The sequence below is a fragment of the Hipposideros armiger genome, unplaced genomic scaffold (assembly GCF_001890085.2).
Source record: "Hipposideros armiger isolate ML-2016 unplaced genomic scaffold, ASM189008v1 scaffold_136, whole genome shotgun sequence".
In the NCBI taxonomy this organism is placed as follows: Eukaryota; Metazoa; Chordata; class Mammalia; order Chiroptera; family Hipposideridae; genus Hipposideros; species Hipposideros armiger.
The window spans coordinates 118,516-142,577 of NW_017731486.1; the positions used below are offsets into that span (position 1 = coordinate 118,516).

The following is a 24,062-nucleotide window of genomic DNA, read 5'->3' on the forward strand; positions in this document are numbered from 1 at the left end:
GGCATAGTTGTTAGACATTTACTTGTGACATTATCACCCCAATAATTTAGTACATTCATCCAATAAAATTTTGTTCAGGAAAAAAATAAAAAATAAAAAAAATAAAATAAAATAAAAGTTAAATTGTGTTTATTTGCAGATGATATGATCTTATATATAGAAAATCCTAAAAACTCACCCAAATTTATTGAAACTAATCAACAAGTTCAGTAAAGTTTCAGAATATAAAATCAACATACAGAAATCAGCTGTGTTTCTATAAGCTAACAATGAAACATCTGAGAAATAAAACTTTCCCATTTACAATAGCATCAAAAACAATAAAACACTTAGAAATAAATTTAACCAAAGAAATGAAAGATTTGTACAATGCAAACTATAAGGCTTTATAAAACAAATTGAAGAAGACACCTTCACACTTATTTAAAAAGGGAATCCCAGTTTGTTAAGACCATCTATCAGAAAAAAAAAAAGACTGGAAAAATAGAAAATACCAATCCATGTATTAGACTTATAATGAAAAGCAGTTGTATTCCAAGTTGAATTTTACTGTAAGGGTCACCTTGAGAATTTTTCCTAAGTTATAAGGGCTGAAACAATAAGGAAGTACATGAGCCTCAAGGGTTGGCTGGGTATTGGGGGGCATCCCACAACTGTCTCTCTAACAAGATGTGATTCCTGCCAGGTTCCGCCTTGTTCCATTTTTGACTGAGCTGAGGGCGGTGATGGACTGGGTGTGGACAGATACAACCTTGAGCCTCTCCAGCTGGATCTGTGTAGAAGACATCTATGCTCACATATTCATCCTGAAGTGTTGGCGGGAGTCAGAAAAAGTAAGCCAATAAAAATACCTTATCCCTGTTTGTTTCTCTTAGATATAGGCTGGTTATAAGATTAATGTGAACTTCTGCAAATTTTGTGACCAAATAAATGGAGCCAGGGAAAAAACTAGTAGGACCTATAAATGTCCCATTGATTTCCACCCCACTAGAGTTGAGAATTTTGAACTCACTACTGCCTTAGTGAGCAATAGCACCCAGATGTGTTCTTCTTTGGGGAACTGTATATTGTATTTATTTTTAAAAGAAGAAATGATATATTGCTGTATGACCCAATCATTCTTAAATGACTCATTCAGGAGCAGGGAGAATGTGGTACAGTGGAAAAAAGTGGGCTTGGGCTCACTCCCTGATGCACCCTTTGATGAAGGACAGACAATGTAACCACTTCGTGCAAAGGAAATTGAAGCGCAAATATTTGCTTGTACTGCTAGGTTGAATATTGACATTAAATATGGATAGAATTACTATTGTTTATTGGATTTTTTCAAAAATTTAATATATGAAACAGGAGCCTGTTGAATAATAGTACTAGAAATACCCAAGCAAAATTAGACGAGGTGGTGTGAAATGTCTTTTTTTTTTTTCATCTAGATAATACCTTCTTTGGAAAAGTCCCATCTAGTCCACATAATTTCTCTTGTGTTCTGTAGTTTTTTCTGAGGTTTTTTAGCTTTGTAGTTGTAAGCCCATTGCACTGTGGCCTCTTTGTTCATGGGGTTTGTGGGAGTGAAGGAGATGGGGCTGGCAGTGTACTTAAAATCGCATTAGCTTGTCCCGATTTTTAAGGATTAAAAGAGTTGATATAGTGACAGAATATGAGAGCCAATCTACCAAAGGGACATTGAGGGTAGAAATCAGGATGACAAAGGGTCTGGAAATCTTGGTATATAAGGAAAAGTAGGAAGAACCAAGAATTGTCCAGCCTAAAGTAGAAAAAAACGAGGGGAGGCAAAAATACTAGCTGTTTTTAACTATTTGAAATATTGAAATATAGATTAAAATTTCAAATTAATTTGTGAAACTCAAGAAAACAATATTAAGACAAATAGGCAAAAGTTCTAAACATAAAGAGCTTTCTAACAATCAAAACTACCCCATTGCAGATTGGTTGCCTCAGGAGTTGGCCCCTGAGACATGCCCACGTACACAAAAAGTCACACAGAGGAGAATTTACAACATGAAACCTCTGTGCTAGGAAGTACTAGGTCTACTCCAGGTCCTGGAGCCATTCATGCAACAGGTATATCAGTTCTCTGTTGCTGCTAAAAAAACTACATCAAAATTTAAATTTTTTTTAACAACCACTTTATCCGCTCACAATACTGTGGATCTGTACTTTGGGCTGGGCGCTACTGCAGATTCTGGCCTGGGATCACTCCTATCACTGCCATTTTGGAGAGACCTAGCATAGGCAAGAGAAAGGCAAGAGAGGGAGTCAATTCAAGAGAGAGGCAAGTCAAGAGGATCACTTCAGAATGAGGAGGATCTGAACCTCTCTCAGACGGTAAGGAAAGGACTAGTAGAAAAAGGAAAAGTAAAATTTCTTAACATCGATCCAAAGGAGAAAGGTCCAAATGGGGGCCTGGAAAGTGTAGACTCAGAGTCATGGATGAACAAGTTGGAAGTGGCAAAGAGGACCAGCCGTCCTACATAAAGTTGGAGAAAGAGAGACGGTCAGTGAACAAACTCATGCCCAATAGCCTGTCTACTCCATGAAAAAGATGATTTCATCTCTTGAGAGCAAGAATGATGGCATTCCAAGACTCAGAGCCTACCCAAGTAAACTGTGAGATATTGCTTCCTCTGGATGAATAGGAGGGGTGGCTCTTAAGAGGGAGGTTTCTGAATCAGAACTCACATAACTGTCTCACATAGATACAAGGCCACCCTTCATGTGAACAGCTTTGGCTTCTCTGTTTATCAGCTCATATATGCTTTTTACTGCCTTTGAGCCAACAGGTGTCAACCTCTTTAATACTGTAGTGAGGCAGTCACACCCATTGCCATCCTCCTTATGAAAGACAGGGTCGTTCTGGCCTAGAACACGAGGCATTTGTGCCCAACAAAAGACTGACACTTACCCATCTTATTTTAAGAAAGAAAAAGCCTCATTTTAATGCATTACCTGTACTAAATATATACTTCTATCTTATGCTAAGCCTATGGCTATTTAAATCACATATGGTAAAATATCCTGAGAAATTTAGGTATGTGGGAGGTATTAGGTAGTCTGAATGAATCTAGTGCTAGTGTCTACTCTGTCCCATCAGAAACTGAAAGTCACAATCACTTGTCTAGTATGAAGCGGAAGAGTAACCTTTTAAAAGTAACTTTTCTTGGGATTATTCCAAACTGAATGTAATATGTTCCTAGGGTTTTATGAACGCAATGTGTGAAGAAAGAACAATTTCCTGAAAGGCAAAATGTTAGCATGAACACATACAATGCAGGCCACTCATTCCTAATCATTTTTTACAATGATTTCTATGAAGCCAGTTCCTAAAACAGTTTAGGAAGCTGTTTGGAAATGTAGCATGAGGGGAACTACAAACTGGTTGAGAGTTGACTTGCCTAGGAAAGGGGTGATGGAGCAGCATAGGACAGGAAAGTGACTTCACTTTGAAAGTCAAGGGAAAGATAGCCTCATAATTAGAGAGAGGTCAAAAGTCTTGGCCCTCTTCTGCCCTGGGAAATGCATGGAGGGGTGAGCAGGAGGAAGGGGAGAATGGAAAGGGTGTTCTGGGAGCTTTTGAAGTGAGCCTGAAAGACACTGGCCTTCAGAAGAAGAACCACATGGTCTCACTTCAGGCAGAAGAGACCCAAACTGTTATTGGCAGAGAATAGCTAAATCTCCTGTAACTCACAAAACCCTTCATTATAAACTACTAGAGCAGCGGTTCTCAACCTTCCTAATGCCGCGACCCCTTAATACAGTTCTTCATGTTGTGGTGACCCCCAACCATAAAATTATTTTTGTTGCTACTGTATAACTGTAATTTTGCTACTGTTATGAATCGTAATGTAAATATCTTTTTGTTTTCCGATGGTCTTAGGCGACCCCTGTGAAAGAGTTGTTCAACCCCCAAGGGGGTCGCGACCCACAGGTTGAGGACTGCTGTACTAGAGTGTTGTTGGAGTGGGTTGAGTAGCCCATTGTCTAAACTTGCCTCAAAGTGAAAATACTGAAAAAGCAAATCTCTGTGTGTGTGTGTGTGTGTGTGTGTGTGTGTGTATGTGTAAGAATATAATACTTTAAACTTTCAAATATTCTAGTTTTTCTTTCAAACTTGAAAATTTTAAGCAACAATATCAAATTCTAGTGAAAAGAGATCAAAATACAGTCCTTAATCTATGATCACGCAACTTCACAGCAGAGTCATTCAGAAGCATTGTCTTCTGTGCACTGAGTGAATAATGCTCTCCATACTGGCTCTGATCTGCCCCCATGTCCGCTTTCCAAGGCCAGCGACAGCAACTACTGAGTGTCAAAGCTTGTAGAGCCCTTGTAGCAGTGTTTTTTAAAGTCATCTGCTAACTTCCAGACCTCTCTCTTAGTTTGTAACCTAGAGCTCAATGCCTACAGGTAAAATGTGGATGATTTGTCCTTACCTTAACCTACTGAAATGAGTACATTGTCCTGAGATAGTGTGAGCCCCAGGATAAATCTCTCAGCCAGGTTGAGGAGTTCGGACAATGGCCACATTACTTATGTAGCCTAACTTCCAGGGTCACCCTGGAAGAAAAACAGGTCACTGAGAAGTAACATTTAAGCAAGGAATATGCATACAGAGCTGGGGCAGTTTTAATACCAGACAGCACAGCTGGCTCCTTCCACCTTGCCCATAGCCTGTAAGACAGTGCTTAGTGGATCCTTAGTAACACAAATAGAAGTGATTCCAGCCCTACCAAGTGTACTACTCTTGTGAAAAGCATGTCGCTTGTATGACATACACACCGACCACCAACCCCAACCCCACCTTCTTCAGCACGGCACCAGCGAGGGCCCGTGTGGCATCATGATGGCAGTAGAGAGAGGGCTGATCTGATCCTGCAGACCTTATTGCAGGACTTGAACCAACGTTGTTTTGACAACATGTGTGATAAATGAAGTAAAAAATATTGTCCCAACTACCAATAAGTGAGGATGGCTGAGTTGAAAGTCACAGATTTTGAATATTCAAGAATTTAAAGTAAAATGTCTTTCTCCCACATGATCCCATAAAACCAGAGGCTCTATTCAGCCGAGTGCTCATATTTGATCTGTTGGACCTTAGGTTCATCACCAGCAAAACCCACACAACAATTTTAAGGAGAAAGTCACTCAGGTCCTGTTGATCCCTCGTGGTACCATGACGGGGACCTGTGGGGAGCTTATTACAGCTTCACATCACTACCTAACTTCATTCCCAGACTGAGACAAGGTTGCTCTCCCTACTTCAGAGCAACCAGAGCAGAAACAGGACTAAATCAAGTCCCAACCTCATGGAAAGAGAACTCATCCTCCCCACCTGTTTCTGTGGGGACAGTGGCCTGAGCCTTGTGTGAACTTTTCTGTTGCAGAGATACCCTCAACCCCGGGGACAGAAGAAGAAGAAAGTGGTGAAGTATGGCATGGGAGGCATGATCATCGTTGTGCTCATTTGTATTGTCTGGTTTCCTCTTCTCTTCATGTCTTTGATCAAATCTGTCGCTGGGGTGATCAACCAACCTCTGGATGTCTCGGTCACAATTACCCTGGGAGGTTACCAGGTAATCTCTATGAATTTCCTCCAGGTCTCACCTACCGGTCAGTACCTTACCTAGCACAGTACTCTTTCCTGATAACTACCTACAAGAGATTTATTAGGTTTCACCAATCCATATTTCCTATCTGAATTTTGACTGTTCAGCAAATATGTGGTGTTTGAAATAAAGTGCAGAAGACAGTGAAAAAATAGTTCTGTTCTGGTTTTGAGCACAGGAATAATCACTTCAAAAAAGGGATCTCTGAGGCCAGTTGCCACTGGGTTCTCAGTGGGTGACATACTATGTAAATAGTTTCCCTTTAACCCAGGATGCAGAAAGAGCTCTGGAATATTGACAATACTGTGTATCTTGTTTTTCCAGCCTATTTTTACAATGAGTGCCCAGCAAAGCCAGCTGAAAGTTATGGACCACTTAAAGTTTAAGAAATTTACAGGAGCTTTTTCTAGGGACACTGTAAGTAAATGCATATAATAAATCTCTATGAATAATTTTTATCTAGTTGAGCTGACTAGCTGTCTATTAGTCACTGCTGTGCTATGGCCTGTGGTGGGGGGAAGGGTTTTCAGAGATTAAGTTGTACACAACAGAGTCCTGGCCACTGACCACTTTGATAATCTAAGACAGCTTGTCAATACTACTGAATGTAAAGGTTAATAAACAGTTTTAATTCAGAACATTTTAATGTAAGCTCAACCGATCTCAATCCTCTAAAAAATTTTTTTCTTAATTTTTAAACTGTGGTAGACATTGACCTCTGACTGATGGAGCTACTCTGGGAATCTGTCTTACAGAAGTAATCAAAATATGGGAAAAGCCCTGTGTCAGCACCTACTTCTGAGAACATTTTCTGTATTAGTAAAAACTGGAAGCAACTTGAGGGTTCAACATGTAGAACTGATTGAATAAAGCATGGCAGATGTATGAAGTGAATTTGATTAGCACTGGCTTCCCTAGGGTGGTCATAGTAGGAGAAGGCAGCTTCCACATTGTATTGTACTTATATACTATGTTGCCTGAATATTTTTCAAGCAACTTCTTTTGTAATAAAGAAAATCATCATTACAAAGACTATACATGGCATGAAAACTTCTCAAGATAAGCCAAAAATCAAAAAGAATATAGGCTTTCTTTAATGATAAAAAAATAAAGTGTGCATACCCTACTGCATAAAACAGCAATAATGTGCTGGTGGCAGACTTGTGCCTAATGTTATTCTTTTCTCTACATTTCAACTTTTAATAATATGATAACATGATTTTTTTCATAATTAAAATTTGCTTTACAAAATAATGCTTTTTATTTAAAGAAAGTGATTAGGCAAATAGAGGCTTTTCTCTTTTGTATAATTATCAACCTATAATGTCCACTGTCCAAACTTATCATGAGGGATGAGCAGCTATAAGGAAAGGGCCAGGGCGTCCTGGGTGGATTAAATTTGACTCTCCCATGAGAGGGGCAATTCCCAATAGTTGATAAACTTTCCTCTTAATGGGAAGAAGAAAAGACACTGATTTAAATCATCTGATTTTTCTTACTGTTTAATTGGAATGATTCCATAGCTCTACTAGTGAGGCAACATCACTACTAGGTTTTGCTGATGTAACTACGAGCTGCCCATACCTGTGGGTAGGGGAACAAAGCCAGTGCAATGGAACTCCAAGATAATTTGTTATAGAAATTTTTCTTTCATAGGAAAAAATCCTCTCTATACAGTCAGTTAAAAGGAAAAGTAATAACTTTCTTTATACATCATTATGTATATGATCTATTCATGCTTGTGTATTTGTGTGCATACAGGGTGCTATGCAATTTCTGGAAAATTATGAAAAAGAAGACATAACAGTAGCAGAACTGGAAGGAAACTCAAATTCTTTATGGACCATCAGCCCTCCCAGTAAGCAGAAAATGATAAACGAACTCATGGACCCAAATAGTAGCTTCTCTGTTGTTTTTTCATGGAGTATTCAGAGGTAGTTACTGTATTTCCATGCATAATTTCCCCCTTTCCCCAATCTAATTTCAGGATGGGGGTGGGGGGCATAGTATAGAAAAATTAATGTGGCTCATAGTTTACATTACATATTGGGGACATGCATTTGATGCTACAGCTAACATTTTTGTTTATTAAATTATGGTTTGCCTGGTAATCATCAATAAAACTAAGGTCTTCTTACTTTTCATTTTTTTCTACTAATTTCAGTTTTAAAGAGAGGCTTGTAATGAGTTATGTGAACAAGAGTGAGAGGTGGAGAGAAAAGAAAGAAGGTGATGACTCAAAATGAAACAGAGTCTGGGTGTATTGTAAGATTTCCTTGAAAGATTGGAATTTGGTCTTAATAAAGGAAGTGCAGCCTCTGGAACCCCAGCGTCTCACCTGCATCTCTCCAACACTGGGGGAGCCCTAGCAGATATTTTCTGCAAGCATGAGGTGTGAGAGCAGCTTGGCAGACCCAGAAGGGGAGAGCAAGGGGAAATTTCACCTAACCTGAGCCAGTGGCCAGCACGCAGCTGCTACTTCACTTGTTTAGAGAGAGCATGTCTTAGAAAAAGTTCTTAGATCCAAAAACCTGACATGTTAGGAAAGCAGTTCTGGGGCCTCAACATACCATAATATACCAGTTGATTAGTTTAGTTTTGTTCATCACAGCCTTGTGACTCAGGACTCGATACAAACTTATTTGTCATTCAAGCTTTAAGTTCATTTGGGTCCACAATTCCAGCTTCTTGTATGAAATTAAGAAAGAATCATGATAGGTACAGAAGAAAGCCTCATAGTCTCTAAGCTGAATTCACAAAGAAATAGTAAATATTTCAAAAAGGGCAGTTCAGAATTTAAAGAACTCCTTTAATATTATTTTCTCCTTTTAAATGTCCCAAATTTCTCACTTGGAATTCTGTACTGCCAAAATTTTACTTCCTAGCCTTTTGTTTGGAGAGCTACCAAAAATAGCAACAATATTAAAAATCAACTTCTGATTGAACATTCTTTTCAAAATGTGGGTTTTATTAGTCACCATGGAGACCAACTTCACTGGATTAATATAAAGAGTATTTTGGAAATTCATATCAGAGCATCAGGATGGTTTCTCTTTTGGTCAGCAGACTCTGCCTCCTCACCTTCCATCAGTTTTAAAGGTTTTGTGGCCTCCTGGGTTTTACTATCTTGGTTGTCTAAGAAGCTAGACATAAAGGTGAGATGGACAGAAAGGGTTGGGGTTGGCAATTTTGGACCCAATGAAACCTTGGTGAGATTAACAAAATTAAGAGTCAAATGAGTTTTTAATTTCTCTTCCAGACTTTTGAATAATCATTGACATTGAGTTGTTTGTTTTTTCTTCACAGAAACATGAGTCTGGGTGCAAAAGCAGAAATAGCAACAGATAAACTTTCTTTTCCTCTGAACAATATTACACGAGAGAATATAGCTAAAATGATAGCTGGCAACAACACAGAAAGTTCAAAAACGCCAGTGTAAGTATATTGTTCCTGTTAATGTAACTTTAATAGGTCTATGTATCTGATACAAAATTTCTATCTACAAATCGCCATGTGCAAGAAATGCAACTTTCTTCATTCTCTGATAACTCAAGTGAATTTCCATTTGGAGGCCACATTTTACTAGATTAAAGCAACTCTATTCTCTTCCCTCTCACTCTCTGTCTACATAGCCAGGGAGTCGCTCTCATCTCTGAGTAGCAAGCCTTTCTGTTATATTATCATAATCACCAAAAGCCAGGGAAAGACCATGCAAGATCCCTTTTATACTATTATTCCTTCCCCAGGGTCATTGAATGGCTGGCTAATGAGTGGGGGGTGAGGGGAAAACAAGGGGTAAACACAAATTTGAGGGAAAAAATATATCTTACTATATTATCCTGCCATATAAGTACTCCATTTAAAACACATCCAAATAGTGATGTTTAGATTCTAATATAAAAACTAGCAAGAAATAAAAGCACTGTTGGTATAAAACTGATAAATGAAGTATTTCGGATGTCCACCAGCCATTGCCTGGTTCTGTCCTCCATTTTTATGCATTGAATATAAGAACCACCATAATGCAGCCCTCAGACATATTCCCCGACTAAAATATCTTTTATTAACCATTAAAGTTGAAAGACCCTTGAAGGTGATCAAATCCTCCCCCATCATTTCCCAGATGCAAAACCAAGTCTAAATCAATGGAATGACCTATTCAAGTCACCCAGCTCATCCCTGCAGAGGTAGGATAAGGTCCAGGTCACCAGGTCTCTCTTCACACCTCACTCTTGTCACTAGATCAATTCATGTAGTCCACTTGATTATAGTTATTTTTGAAATTCTAAAAATTAAAATTAGAAGAGCTCTCACAGTTATTGATATGAATGATAGGCTGCTAGCAAGAAAGACATCCTCCTGCTTCAGACACAGTCACAGACTTGGAAAAATCTCTGTATCAGATTTGAATCCATTAACTACCTTGTGTATAGTGATTACATGAGTAGTTGGATAGAACCTATTTAATTTTTTCAGCTTCAGAGAATTTTGATTATAATGGAAACCCATATATTATGATGACCACACATTGATTGTAATGACTTACAAAGACTCTCACCATTGTTTGTTTCATACAAGGTCAAAATAGCAACATAAATAATTAATTTTACATGGGTAAAAAAACTAAAACTTAATTACCTCTTTTTTTTTTCCTTAATGCACAGGACTATAGAAAGGATCTACCCATATTATGTGAAAGCACCTAGTGATTCTAACTCCAAACCTATAAAGCAACTTTTATCTGGTAAGAATGGGAAGGAATCATTTCAGAACTTTTGTTTAATCCTTCTTTGACTTAACTTCTACAGTTTTCATTTTTAGCCATCATCAAGCTACTTTCCAGTTTTCTTTCCCCATGTGACGGCTTACAAGAAGCCCAAGGCTCCTGGCTTTGTTCACCAGCTGGAGGAATTATTCACTCACCCAGGAGCCATGTTTTTCTTTTTTCTTTTTTTTTCATTGATATAGAACCTGATTGACTTAAACCCACATTTAGTGGCTTATGTTACTAATTAGTCAGTTTACATGTTTCTATTAGGAACCATATATATGGCAGAGAACTGCCTCATTCAGGGTTAAATATGAAGAAGGCCCCACAACAAGAACAATGAAAAGATAGCAAGAAATGTTCTAGATTCTGACCATGGGTGATTAAGTATCAATAGTAGTGTTCAATGGACTCTGTTTTCCCAATACAACAGTGATGGAAGTTAATTGATGTTTTGGGATTCTTTTAATAATTAACCATTGTTCGACTTTATCAATTATCTGAACCAAAGGAGCTGTATACATCTAGTCAAGGTAGAAGGACAATGCAGTATCCAGTCATGTTCATTCATTTGCCATCGTCACTGTCACCAGGCTCTGCTTGGCTAATGTTTAACTGGAAAGACAGAGATGTAAGTAATCAGTTAGAATCCCATGGAGATTGCCATAAATAGAAGCAGGATAGAGGGCCCAGAGGGCAAGTGCTAGCCGGACCCCACACCTGCTTGCTTTTCTTCTTCAACAGTACAGAAGTACGTCTTGCAAGGTAATTGCAAGATGCATTTAGAACTTTGGTATTTCCCTTTCAATCCAGACTAATTCTAGAAATGTTTAGTCTGAGAGTACAGATTGTTCAATAATCAGTTGTTCCCCTGAAAGGATTCTGTCCCTCAGCAGGCTCTTCCTGGTGCTGCCTTCCAGAGCAGGTCCCAGCTTGACAGGGACCATTCTTTCAACTTCCTTCTGCTGTTTGGCAAAACGTCTTATATTTTCTTAGTTCCCTTCTTCTTTCTCTTCAGCCTCAAAGAAAGACGTGTTCTCTCTCCCTTCCAAGGTCAGCCTTTCCCTGTGCCCCAGGCCCCATCCCCTCCCTGCCTTCATTCCTGCAGCATCATTTATTCCCCTCCTCTTTTTATGGGTTCTTTCCCTCTCCCCACACTGACTTGTCTGCTTGTGATTTGAGGTCCAGCCTGTAAAGTCATGTTTTCCAGATCACATGGCCTTCATGCTCTCAGATCCTGCCTATAATAACCTAACTGCTTATCTGATGAGCTTCACTGAGTTGTCTCTAATCTTCACCTCAAAGTATATTTACCATAGGTTGGTGGTTATCACCAGTTTACAGGGGAGGAAACTGAGGTTCAGGTGTGAAATACTCAGCTGAGGTTATACTAGAAGTGTGTAGATGAACTAGATCCATACTGGGGCTTCTCTGGGCCCACCTTGGCCCAGGGCCAGATTTTCCCCCTCAGAACTGTCTCTAGACTTTAGAATGAAGGTTGTTGTTATTCCTGTTCCTGAATGTTCTGAGTGATTCACATTCTTCCTGGGTAAGGACTTGATCTTTACCAGTCTCCTACCATTCCTCACTCTTCTTCATCCATCCATCCATCCTTCCATCCACCCATCCATCCATCCATCCATTCATTCATCCATTCATCCATCCATCTATCCAACAAACAGATGTTGATTGCCAGATATTGTCCTAGATTCCTATGATCTAGGAATTTAGCATGCAATAATGCAGACACAACCCCTATCCTCACAGTGTTTATAGTCTGCCACCATGATTCTCAGTGGAGGCTCTATTATTATTGGCAGGGGTGGCCTTTTCTTAAAAATGCCTATTCTTTGTAACTCTAAGCTTTTTTTTTTTTTTAAGATTTTATTGGGGAATTGGGGGAGGGGAACAGCATTGGGGAATCCAGGAAGGGGAACAGACAAGGTGCTGTCCTTTTTTGTTTTTCAATCTAGTTGTGGAGGATGTCGCTTCACTGGCCCATGTTGGTATTATCATTGTGCTCTTCCCAGGTGAGGCAGATAAGTCGCCGGCCACTGAATGGCCCTCACCGCGGTTCTTGGCAGCTCAGCTGGCTGCCGGCCGCTCATGGTAGCTTATGGCATCCCACTGCAACTTCACTGCAGCCTCTACCATCGCCAGCGACTCACAGCAGCCTAGCTCCAGGTCGAGCTGTTGCTCACCATCTTAGCTATAGAGGGCACAGTGTCACTGGCCCACATGTGGGATCCGAACCAGGGCGTACCAAGCCAACTCTTAACCAATGCACCACTCAGCTGGCCCTGTAACTCTAAGTTTTTGTTTGCCCTTTTACTATTCTTTTACATTCACCCTGTGCAATCACTGACCATTCATTATGGGTTTTCAGAACTTTGCAGAGCTCATACCATTAATCCTTCTTCCATCTCCACCTATTGAAGTTCTCACTCAGCAAAACTTGGCTCAGAAGTCATCTCCTCTGGGAAGCCCTCATGGATCGTACCAACCAGAAGTGGTCTCTCCAAGCTAACAGACCTTGTCAATGCATCCTATGGTGGTTGTCATATGCCCATAAATTGTGTTGGTATACATGGCCTTTTCCCATTGAGATAAAGAGCCATGCTGTGTGCAACTTTTAACTCCTTAGTACCTAACAGACTGCCTTCCTCTTGGAAAATACTTGATAAATGCTGGTAATATGAATGAATCAGGCAATTCAATCAAAAGTCAGTGATTGTGGTTTACAAATCTCTAATTGTTTGAAATTATCAGCAAAGATGCTCAAGTGATGGGTCTTCCACTCCCTGCCTGTGATTTGGCTGCCAGGCACATGTAGCAACAGTGACTGACTCCTATAGTGAAAAAGAAAAACCTCATACACAACTAGGGCCCTCTCCTCTTTTTCTACCTGCATTGTTAACGTGCCCATATGACATCCTGGAATTGTATGCTGTGGATAGTAACCAGATTTTGCCATGTAAGGACTGTTGGTATGCATTAAATCCTAAAATTCTCATGCTAACTTGATTTCTTTTTTTTCTCTTCCAGAAAATAATTTCATGAATATCACCATCATTTTGTCCAGAGACAATACAACTAAATCTAACAGTGAGTGGTGGGTTCTCAACCTGATTGGAGATAGACTATACAATCAGCATGCCCAGGCCTTGGAGCTGGTGGTCTTCAATGACAAAGTTAGTCCCCCCAGTCTGGGCTTCCTGGCTGGCTATGGGTAAGGACTCATTTAATAATTAACAGTTACAAGAGTCTACTTCTGTATCAGGTAAAGTTGAAGATGGGAAGGCTTTTTTTTTAATTCTCAAATTTTATAGCTGAAATATTAAAATTCACAGATCCCTAGCTCTTCATCTTAAAAAAATGAGGAACCAAAGTCCCAAAGACATCAAAATGCCAAAATGCCTTGCTGTTAATGACAGGACTAGAAGCTATATTCCCAGCTTTTTAGCTACACCTTCCAGTATGGCATAGTTTGATGCAATTCATTGTTTAAACTTAGAAATTGCATAGGGTTATCTCTTTTCTGCTTAGATTTTCTTAGGACCTTAGCAGATATAGGATCAAATAGAAATCACAGTTTTGGACAAGCCTGATGTTACCCTTTAGTCATGTTATTATGCTTAAACCCAAGGACACACACCTCCCCTACAAACACAAGTAGAGGGCTCTCATTTTCCAGAATGAGCCTCTTAAGAAATCATTGTCTATCAAAAGTTTTATTATGAATATAAATCTCTAATAAAGACAATGTTGTTAAAGTGCAAAGTGCATATAGTACAATTGAATTTCTATCAAATATATTATGTGGTTTATGCATGCAATATATGCGGTAAAACCACCTGAAATTCATACATGAAACTCTTAACATTGGTAATTTCCAAAATGTGAGATTTCAAAGGACTTTTATTTTTCAGGTCTTACAGTTCTATAATGCTTCATTTTTTAAGGAAAGAACATGAATTACTTTTTTAATCAGAAAATAAAAGTAAATGTTTTCACCAAAGGGAAACAAATTTAAGTTTATCATATTTTCTATGGATTTAGAATAAATAATTTATTATTTTTCTTCTTTTAGACATGTTCTATTAGCCATATTTAACTGCTAGATGCAGTTTCTACTTAACTTTTTTTTTTTCAGTATCATGGGATTATATGCTTCAGTTGTCCTCGTGATTGGGAAGTTTGTCCGTGAATTCTTCAGTGGAATTTCTCACTCCATCATGTTTGAAGAGCTTCCAAATGTGGATCGAATTTTGAAGTTGTGCACAGATATTTTTTTAGTTCGAGAGACAGGAGAACTAGAACTAGAGGAAGATCTCTATGCCAAATTAATATTCCTGTACCGTTCACCAGAAACCATGATCAAATGGACTAGAGAAAAAACAAATTGATACTGTAAGACACAGTCTGCAAATCAAGTTAACATTTGAATTTTCAAAAAAAAAAAGCACAATATTCTCATAAGAGCTAAAGCATTTCTAGTTCAATGGAAATGATTTCTCTTCTGACAGGTGGCCAAAGGGAGTTGACTTCCTTTTGCAGTCAAAGCTACTTTGCAAGTTAAGGCGCTGTTGAATTTGTAATTCAATTTCTCTGAAATCAGGGCTGCTTGGATTATATTTTAATCAACAGTATTTTGCATTCTAATGGACTATGTGAAGGAATCATTTATGGGTCTCCCCCCTCAGAGAAAAAGAAGAGAAGAATAATTAAGAAGAAAAGACACCATGTTTTCCTGTGTGGGGACTGTGCCCTTCCTGAAGAGATGCTATACTGCATACACAGCATTCTGTCGCCAATGGGGAAGCTGCTGCGAGGAGAATAGGTGGGCTTCAGCACACCCCAAATATGCAACAGCAATAGGAGGCTGAAAATTCCTAAACATATTTCTAGGAGGAAGAGAAAGAGAGCCAATGACCCACGAAGATGCCAGTGGATGGATAAGCCACATTCTAAGCAAAAAGATAACATTAGTGACACTCTTACTGCCTTATCTTAACTGAAGACTAATAATTAAACACCAGTGACTTCTCAGGAAAAAAAAAGCAGCAAAACAAATATGTGGACACTGGCTTTGTTGAGGCCCAGCTAGTGACTCACTTCAATGGTGGTGGCTGTTTAGCTTCAGAGTTACTGCTCCTGGTAAAACACAGACATGAGGTAGAAAGATAAAATGTGCCACCCAGCAGATGTAGAATACTTGGACTTTGTAACTCTTTATTAACTGAGGTCATGAGCACTCTTCTGTCTTCCTCATTCCTCACATGCTTTTTCCCTTTTCGATGATTTAAGGCAATGGTTTTTCCAGTATGTGACATTTTCCTTCCTGTTTTTCAGGTATATCAAAGAGTTTACATATAATAATTCACATTTTTACATCTGAGACGGGTTTTTTAAGTTCATAATTATGAAAGAAATATGTATATTGAGCTTGGGGAAATAAAAAATGGCCTTTTCTTAAATTATTATTGGTAATACAACCTCTTCACTAAATAACAATGTAGCATGGAAATTTATGACTGAAATGTAGTTGTCATTCCATATTAAAGTACAGTTTCTGAGAAGAATCATTGAATGGACTAGAATATGTCAAAAAAATGATCTTATGTAGCTTGGGTTCAGGACTGACTTAAAATAAAGTGCATCTTGCAAAGTCATTTTAAGAATGTTCTTCTTTCTGCCTTTCTGCATGAAATAGGAAAAGTGATTGTTTTCAATGTTGTATACAAAGAGTTTGAAAAAGTCAACTAAGAATCCACTTCTTGTTAGTTTTATTTATTTTTTATCATACAAGTGCTGTACGTGAATAATATAAACAGGAAACAACTGCTAACAAATGTAATTCCAAAGAGGAGACTAGTACAGTGAATATGAAGCTTTAAAAAATTAGCAGAGTTCAAATTATGTTCAGTATCTTCTAGAGAATCAGTGTGTATTTGTTCAACTGTGAAAGTCAGCGTACTTCCAGCCCACTGCAATAAACTTCTTTGTTCACTGTAACAATAACATGTCACCATTTAAAGAACTCTTTGGCCCACATTCTGATTTCCCGACAACAGGAAGAATCATTATACATATTTCTGGTTCTGAATTCTTTCTTTTAAAAATATCAACAGGTAATTTCCTGAGAACAAATTATAACGCATTTAGTAATGAGGAAAGTAGGGAAATGCTCCTGAGAAAAAAGTGTAAAAGTCAACTATACCAGAATTTTAACATTCCTGAAGAAAGCAATTTCTAAGCTTCAAGGAAAAAGCCTCTCAGTGTGTAAGGAGGGAAAATATAGAAGATTAACATAGAAAATGTAGAAGAGAACACCTTCCAGGGTGGCACATGCTCGAGTGAAGCTGGAATAGAGAATGAGGAGGCCTGGTTTCTAGTCCTGGCTTGGCCACCGTCGGGCTGGGAGCCCAGGCCAGCAGGTCACCTCCCCTCGTCAAACTTCTGTTATCTGACAGCATGAAGGGATGATAGGCTGTCAATAGCCACATTCTAGGCCTCAAATTAGCTCTTGCGTTGACCCAGTTAAATGACCCTTATGAAAGTGGATTGTCAGTTTAGACTGGGTTCTCTGGAGATAGCCTCTAAGATGGACCGTCACCTAAGGACATCTGGGGGATGGTTCTGGGAGTTACACTGATCAGCAAGGAAGGCAGGATTAGGCAGAGGGACAAGATTTGCCAGCCATGCAGCTGCAACTGAGTTTTACCCAGCCCTGCAGGGAGTGTGGGAGCTAGGGTAGCCCTCCATTTACTGAGCAAAGGCATCAGCAAGTCATTGCCACAGCCATCCCCTGAGTGAGGCTTCATCTTTGAGGAGGCATTCCCTGAGGCTGGCTGGAGCTTATGGCCTCTGAAGGCACAATATGACCCTTGAGCACAGATGGGCATGTGTGCACGCAGAGGGGGTCTGGGAGATCCAGTATGTACCAAGTCTGCACTTGGGCTACTCAGACCCGTTGGCTCCTTATAGTAAGAGTGTAAGATCATATTTCCCTTACAAGAAAAGAGTAAGATAAAGGAGCTCCCCACAGCTGCTGCAGCTGGTTTGAAGGCCATGTATGACACTCATCATCCATCTATAACACCCCCTCACTCTCACCAAGCATGCTGCTCATCTGACAGAGCCAGACTCTCAACCCTAGGACTCTGGTGTCCTGGGTACCAGTCCTCCTCAGGTGAAACATTTACCTCTGTATCAGTTAGTCTGGCCTGGAGTACCACCAAGTATCCAGGGACCCCTGAGCACCAACAATTCCTACCATACCCACTGAGTGACAATAACCCTCCTCTTTCCCATGGCCCTGGTCAACTACCTGTCTGTAAGGTGACTCCATTCCCTGCCTAAGCTGTCTTATTGTCCTTCTAATTTAGTCATCCTTTCTGAATAATTAGTTTCCTTTTTCACTAGTTTTCAAATTCTGATTTCTATTGTTCTTTACTGTCTTACATTATTTTCTTAATTTATTATAATTCATTTTGAAATATTGATTATAGTTTTCACCCATTTGTTAGCATATCTTTCTTACAAACTTTTATCATCTCTAAGGATCTGATCCTGCTCCTTATTCTTTTTTACTGATAAGAATTTGATATTGGATTAAAGTGCAATTATTTTCTGTGACTCCTTTGTGTTTGACATTAGTTTTTCTAATTTTTCTTGGAGTAGGGGGACAGCTCCTCTAGCTCCAGGCCACTGGAGCCCCCTCCTCTGGTTCTGAAGTGTCACAAATGAGCCCTTCCTTTCTGAGCCACTGCTTTGTTCTCCCGCCCCCTTTATATGAGCCCCTCTTCCCAATAGCAGTTGTTCTGCTCCATCTCTATTCCCAGAAGCATCTCCTCCAGGTAGCCTGGTCCTGGGAGGTAGCATTAGTCAGTTAATCCTAAGTGTCCTCAGGCCCAGCACTCCCAGACCCTTCAGCCCATGCCCCCAACCCCTGTCCTTACTCACAAGTAAGAATGGGCACAGCCCCCTCCCAGAGTGTCCAGGGGTCAATGTTGTCATTGTGTCTCCTGATCTGAACTCTGCCAGACTACACACTTTCTCTCTTTTTTTCCTTGTGCATAGGGGGTGCCCCGACATATCTTGTTGTTATCACAGATTCTGTGGGGCTAGCTCTTACTGGCCTAGTTCTCTCCAGGGGACTCTTGGGGGATGGGGAAGCAATGGGGAGTGATGTAAGAAGCATCCAAAACAAGGCTGCTACTGCCTTTTCTTGCTCCAATCACTCTAAACACAGTATTTCAACACAATAGTCAACAGGAAAGAATGCAGTTATTTTCACAATAGGAGATATCAGACTTAAATTGCATTAACTACTTCAATTAATAAATTATTTGGCATGAAAGTGCCTTGGTGTGGTCAGTGTGCACACATGATTGCTTCTCAGAGAATGCGTTGTTTGTAGTGAGAGCAATTTTTTGTAATAAAATGTTTTTGAAGTCCACAGACATGCCGGATAACATTTTGATTTGAGTCCTGTGCAGAGAACGCTGAGGCAGTTTGCACACCTCCATCGTCCTCAGGACACAGTCCTTCACACACAGCATGAACTTCTTGCACTACTCCCAGCTGCAGCTGTTCCTGTCCAAACTCTGGCTGATCTCCCGCACCATGTGGCCGGCCTCCCTGGAGCTAAGCATTTTCGAGTTCAATATTTAATATGCAGGGAGAGAGGCTTGACCTTCCTAGAGTATTTAATTGTGGCCCTGCCTTGGCCATCCATAATTTAAACATTACATTGGCTTTACGTGGTTCCATTTGTGATGTTGCTTCTTGGTGGATGGCTAACAGCAGAGGTGGCTTACAATAAGGGTTGAGAACCTCCTAGCCATGCCCTGACAGCCCTGGCTGTGGCCCAAGAAAGAGGCTGGGGTCACACGATCAGGAAGTCCAGCATGGAGGGAGTTTACATGTTTGTCTCCTCTGGGGGTCCACTACCACTGCTCCTGCTTTTGGTGCTGTAGGTAGAGGGGGACCCACAAGGGCCACGCTGGGGGGCTGGGCTGGGGGTGGCAGTCCTTGAGTCCGGGCTCGGTTGGGGAGTGCTGGTCCTCAACTCTGGGATGGGTTGAAGAGTGCTCGTCCTCGATTCTGGGCTGGGTTAGGAAATGCTGGTGCTCGATTCTGGGTTAGGTGTGGGAGTGGCATTACTCAACTGCAGGCTGACTGGAGAAGTGGCAAGCTCTTTGGCATTCTGGCCTGAAGGCTTAACCTTGAGGATTGGGGAAGGCCTGGGGCTATTTAAGTCCGAGCAACAGAAGGGCCAAACTTTGATGGTGCGGCCCTTTACCTTGAGTTTTTGGTAATCAGGAATGCGGCCATCGGTCTGTCATAACCCCTGCGTGTCATTGAATCCTGAATATGGTCCCACTCAAACCACATTGTCATCATCCTCTTGTTCACCCAGGGGTCCGTGTTGTCACAGGGACTCTCAGTGTAAGGCCTGAGTTCCTCCTCCTGGCCCAAGTTTAGCCATCGGTCCTTCATTACATTTTTTAGCATTGCTCTGTCCCCGGGGTTGATGGTCATTAAACTCTTTAAGATCATTAGGCACTCATAAGACATGTAAGAGGGCACATGGAAGCGCTCTCTCAGTACCCATTGCTGGAGCTTAAAGAAGCCTCTCCCTACGAAGGCAGGGCCCCAGTGACCATCCTATAGAGCAGCACTCCCAGGTTCCACACGTCTATACCGGGGCTCTCATAGTTTGGGCCCAGGAAGTGCTCTGAGGCGGCAGAAGAGAGGTTGCCACAGACCATGCTCAGCTTCTGGCCGATGAGTTCTTCATTAAGACCAAAGCCTATAAGTTTTCTGTTCACTTCTGAATTCAGAAGCACGTTCCCTGGCTTCAGGTCCCTGTGGACAATGCCCCTCTGGTGACAGTATTGTACAGCAGATACCAGCTGCCAGAAATTGACTCGGGCCTCGTTCTCAGTCAGGCAGCCGTGCTGTTTCAGAAAACCGTGCAAGTCCATTCCATGAACATGCTCCATAATGAGGAACATTTTTTTTCTTGGTTTCAATCACCTCAAATAACTTCATAATACTTGGATGGTTCAAACCCTCCTGCAGTGAACTTCTAAATGTCTGCACGAGCTCTCCTGGTGTATGACTTTCACAACCAACTCTATCCCAGTCAGAATCTGCCGGGCCAACCTCACCTTGGCAAAGCTTCCCGGCCAATGGTGTTCAGGAGCTTGTAGTGGCCAATATCGGCTCCTCGTCAGTAGACATGGCAGCAAGGTCATGTGACATGGTGACCTGCTAACTACACCAACAGATAACACTAACCATCAATGCTAACTATGCTGACACGCAGTATTAACAATGCCAAGAATGTTAGCTAGAACTAACAATGCTAACTATGCTTACTAACGATGCTAAAAAGTAATAGTAAACAATGCTAAATATACTAAATGCACTAACATGCTAACTATACTAACTAAACAAACTTTTAAAGACAAAAAAAAAGAGAAAAAGAACAAGGAAAATACAAAATAAAGAAAACTGAGAAAAGGAGAAAAAAAGTTGAGAGAAAGAAAAGGAAAGAAACCTGAGAAAAGAGGACAAACAAAAATCAGAAAATGGAAAGTTATAAAGAAAAAAGAAAATGAGAAAGTGTGTAAAGATAAAGACAAAATGAACTAATCAGAAAAAAAAGGAGAAAACTAAGCTAGCTGGTCCAACTCCAACAGGTCACCACAAATCAGCTTCCTGGGCTACAAGGACTAAAACCTCAGGCCAGCCAGGACCTTATATAAGATGTTTTGTAATTCCATCACAATAGTGCCTTATGAGGTTGGAGCAAGGTAGAACAATCAGGGCTGGGCATAAGCCACGGTGGTTTTCTCACTTTCTGGTGTCAAGAGCCTTTACTCTGAGAAAAAAAAGAGGGAGGGGGCGAATCTCAAAGAGCTATTTCTTTATGTGGGATACTAAAGTCTGATATTTCACTTATTAGAAATTAAAATTTGTAGGACGCTTCAGTGACCTTTTCATTTATAATTTGAAAATCTGTCGTAACTTTTGTCTTTTAAAGAACTTATAGTGTCTATATTTAAAACATTCAATACCTTTTTCTTAAACTCTGATTCATCTCAAAACAATGCTATAACTTAACTTATATCATGATATTATAGGAAAATGTTCCGCTACATAGGACTTGATAAAGTACACCAGTAACATCTACAAAACCGAGAGGAGGTATCTTTCATCCTATTTTTGCCAGTAAGTTCATGAGCAGGTTTCTCATCAGAAACATAGAGACCAGAGGGCAGTGGGTTGATGTATTCAAAACATTGAAGGCAAAGAGCTGCCAACTAAGAATCCTGTAGCTGGCAAAACTGTCCTTTAAAAATGAGGGAGACATTTAGATATTCCCAGATGAACCATAGCTGATAGGGTTCTTTACCACTAGACCTGCCCTGCATGAAGGGCATTCTTCAGGTTAGAATGAAAGGACACTGGGCAGTATACTCAAAGCCTTATGAAGAAATAAAGATCTCTGCTCAAAGTAAATGCATGGGTGGTTATAAAAGCTGGTACTATTGTAACATTGGTCTGTAGCTCTACTTTGTGTCTTCTGCTTGACTTAAGAGACTAATGTGTAAGAAAACAATTATTAGCCTATGTTTTGGGACACACAATGCATAAAGATGTAACTTGGTAACATCAATAACTGGGTGGGGTCAGAGCTATGAATGAGCAGAGTTTTGATATGTTTTTGAAGTTAAGCTGGTATAAATTGACATAAGAGTGTTATAACTTGAGGATGTTAGATTTTTAGGGTGACCAAAATATATTTCTCATGTATGTTTGGTCTTCATCAGGGCTTCTTGGCTCACAGCACCTTTGGAATTTCCTGAGTGATTTGAGCAATGGGAACATATTTTTTTATATTTGGTCTCTTCTCCTCAGTTCCTGAAATCACTTCAGAGCTACAAAAGTGAAATGAGTTTCTTGTTAGTCATAATAAGTCCTTTTCCATCCCCACTGGGTTTGTGTTAATGTGGTGGCTTTTGAAAAGCACCTAAGGATGAAGTCTTGTTGCCAGGAAACCCGGTTATGAATACAGGGTTAGAACTTTCCGTCCCATCCCCTGATTTCCAGGGAGGGGAGTGCGGCTGGAGGTGGAATCAATCTGTCCAGTGGCCAATGAGTTAATCAAAAATTCCTATCTAATGAAGCCTCCAAGAAACAAAAAAGAAGAGGGTTCAAGGAGCTTCCATGTTGGAGAACCAGAAGACTTCCATGTACCACCAGGCTAATCCCCCCTCCCCCGCCCCCCGCCAAACTCCACAGGGACAGAAGCTCCTACATTCGGAAGTTTGCCCCATGTATCTCTTCATCTGGCTGTTGATTTGTATCCTTTAATATCCTTTATAATAAGCTGGTCATCCAGTAATCTAGTTTCCTGAGTCCTGTGAGCTGCTCTAGCAAATTAATCAAACCCAAGGAGGCGGGACATGAGAACCTATGATGTACAGCCAGTCAATCAGTAGCACAGGTGACCACTTAGAATTGGGATTGCCGTCTGAACAGGGCGAGCAGTCATGTGGGGCTGAGCCCTTACCCTGTGGGTCTGAGGCTATCTCCTGGTAGAGAATCTGATCGAAGCCATGGACCTCACTCCAGAAAAATGCATATCCTCCACTGCAAATTTAGTCATGGAACCTGCGTGCACTGGCCACAAAGGAACAAACCACAGACAGTAGCATTTGGGAAAGCTTGTCCTGACTTTCACATCCTTTGGGCGCTTTCACCACATGTCTTAACTACCTTATGCTTCAAGAGCAAGGAAATATACGAGGTCGGACAATTAAGTTTGCGAACTCATCCTAGAATCAGTGTCACATACCTCATTGCTGAATATCACTATGGTCACCTTCGAAGTACGCTCCTTGGGAAGCTATGCACCGACGCCAGCACCTAGTCCACCCTTCAAAGTAAGTTTGGAACTCTTTTTCTAGAATGGCCATCAGAGATGTTGTCATATTACCCTCGATGTCCTGAATGTCATCAAAATGTCTTCCTTTCAATATTTTCTTTATCTCCAGGTAAAGAAAGAAGTCATTGGGGGCCAGATCAGGTGATTAGGGAGGGTGTTCCAATACAGTTATTTATTTACTAGCTAAAAACTCCCTCACAGACAGTGCTGTGTGAGCTGGTGCATTGTCGTGATGCAAGAGCCATGAATTGTTGGTGAAAAGTTCAGGTCATCTAACTTTTTCATGCAGCCTTTTCAGAACTTGCACATAGTAAAGTTGGTTAACTAATTGTCTAGTTGGTACAAATCCATAATGAATAATCCCTCTGATATTAAAAAAAAGGTAAGCAACATTGTTGCAACATGTTCATGAATTAATTGTCACACCCCGTATAGCCCAGGAGATGGTGCCAAACATAAAAGGTGACTGTGTTTATTGCCACGCCTGGTTGAGAGAAGATGAGGTCTGTGTGGTCACCAGGAGCTGGGAGGTGAGGGAAATGGGGAGATGTTGGTCAAGGGTACAAAGTTGCAGTTATGTAGGATGAATAAGTCTAGAGATCTAACGTACACCATGGTGACTCTAGTTAACAACTCTGTAGTGTATAAGGAAAATTTGCTGAGACCAGATTTCAGGTGCTTGCACCACACACACACACACACACAC

At 40.5% G+C, this 24,062-nt stretch overlaps 1 protein-coding gene across 1 annotated transcript in view; it reads left to right on the top strand.

Annotated features, from left to right (window-relative positions):
- The window catches only part of PIEZO2 (piezo type mechanosensitive ion channel component 2), a 133,331-nt gene extending 117,280 nt beyond the window's left edge, over window positions 1–16,051 (top strand). The window contains exons 42-49 of the mRNA XM_019649942.1: window positions 686–833; window positions 5,403–5,591; window positions 5,949–6,041; window positions 7,386–7,558; window positions 8,931–9,059; window positions 10,289–10,368; window positions 13,438–13,621; window positions 14,546–16,051. Of these exons, the coding sequence (XP_019505487.1) occupies window positions 686–833; window positions 5,403–5,591; window positions 5,949–6,041; window positions 7,386–7,558; window positions 8,931–9,059; window positions 10,289–10,368; window positions 13,438–13,621; window positions 14,546–14,798 (1,249 nt within the window). The 3' untranslated portion in view covers window positions 14,799–16,051. The remainder of the gene's footprint in view (window positions 1–685; window positions 834–5,402; window positions 5,592–5,948; window positions 6,042–7,385; window positions 7,559–8,930; window positions 9,060–10,288; window positions 10,369–13,437; window positions 13,622–14,545) is intronic.
- Window positions 16,052–24,062: the final 8,011 nt, after the last annotated feature.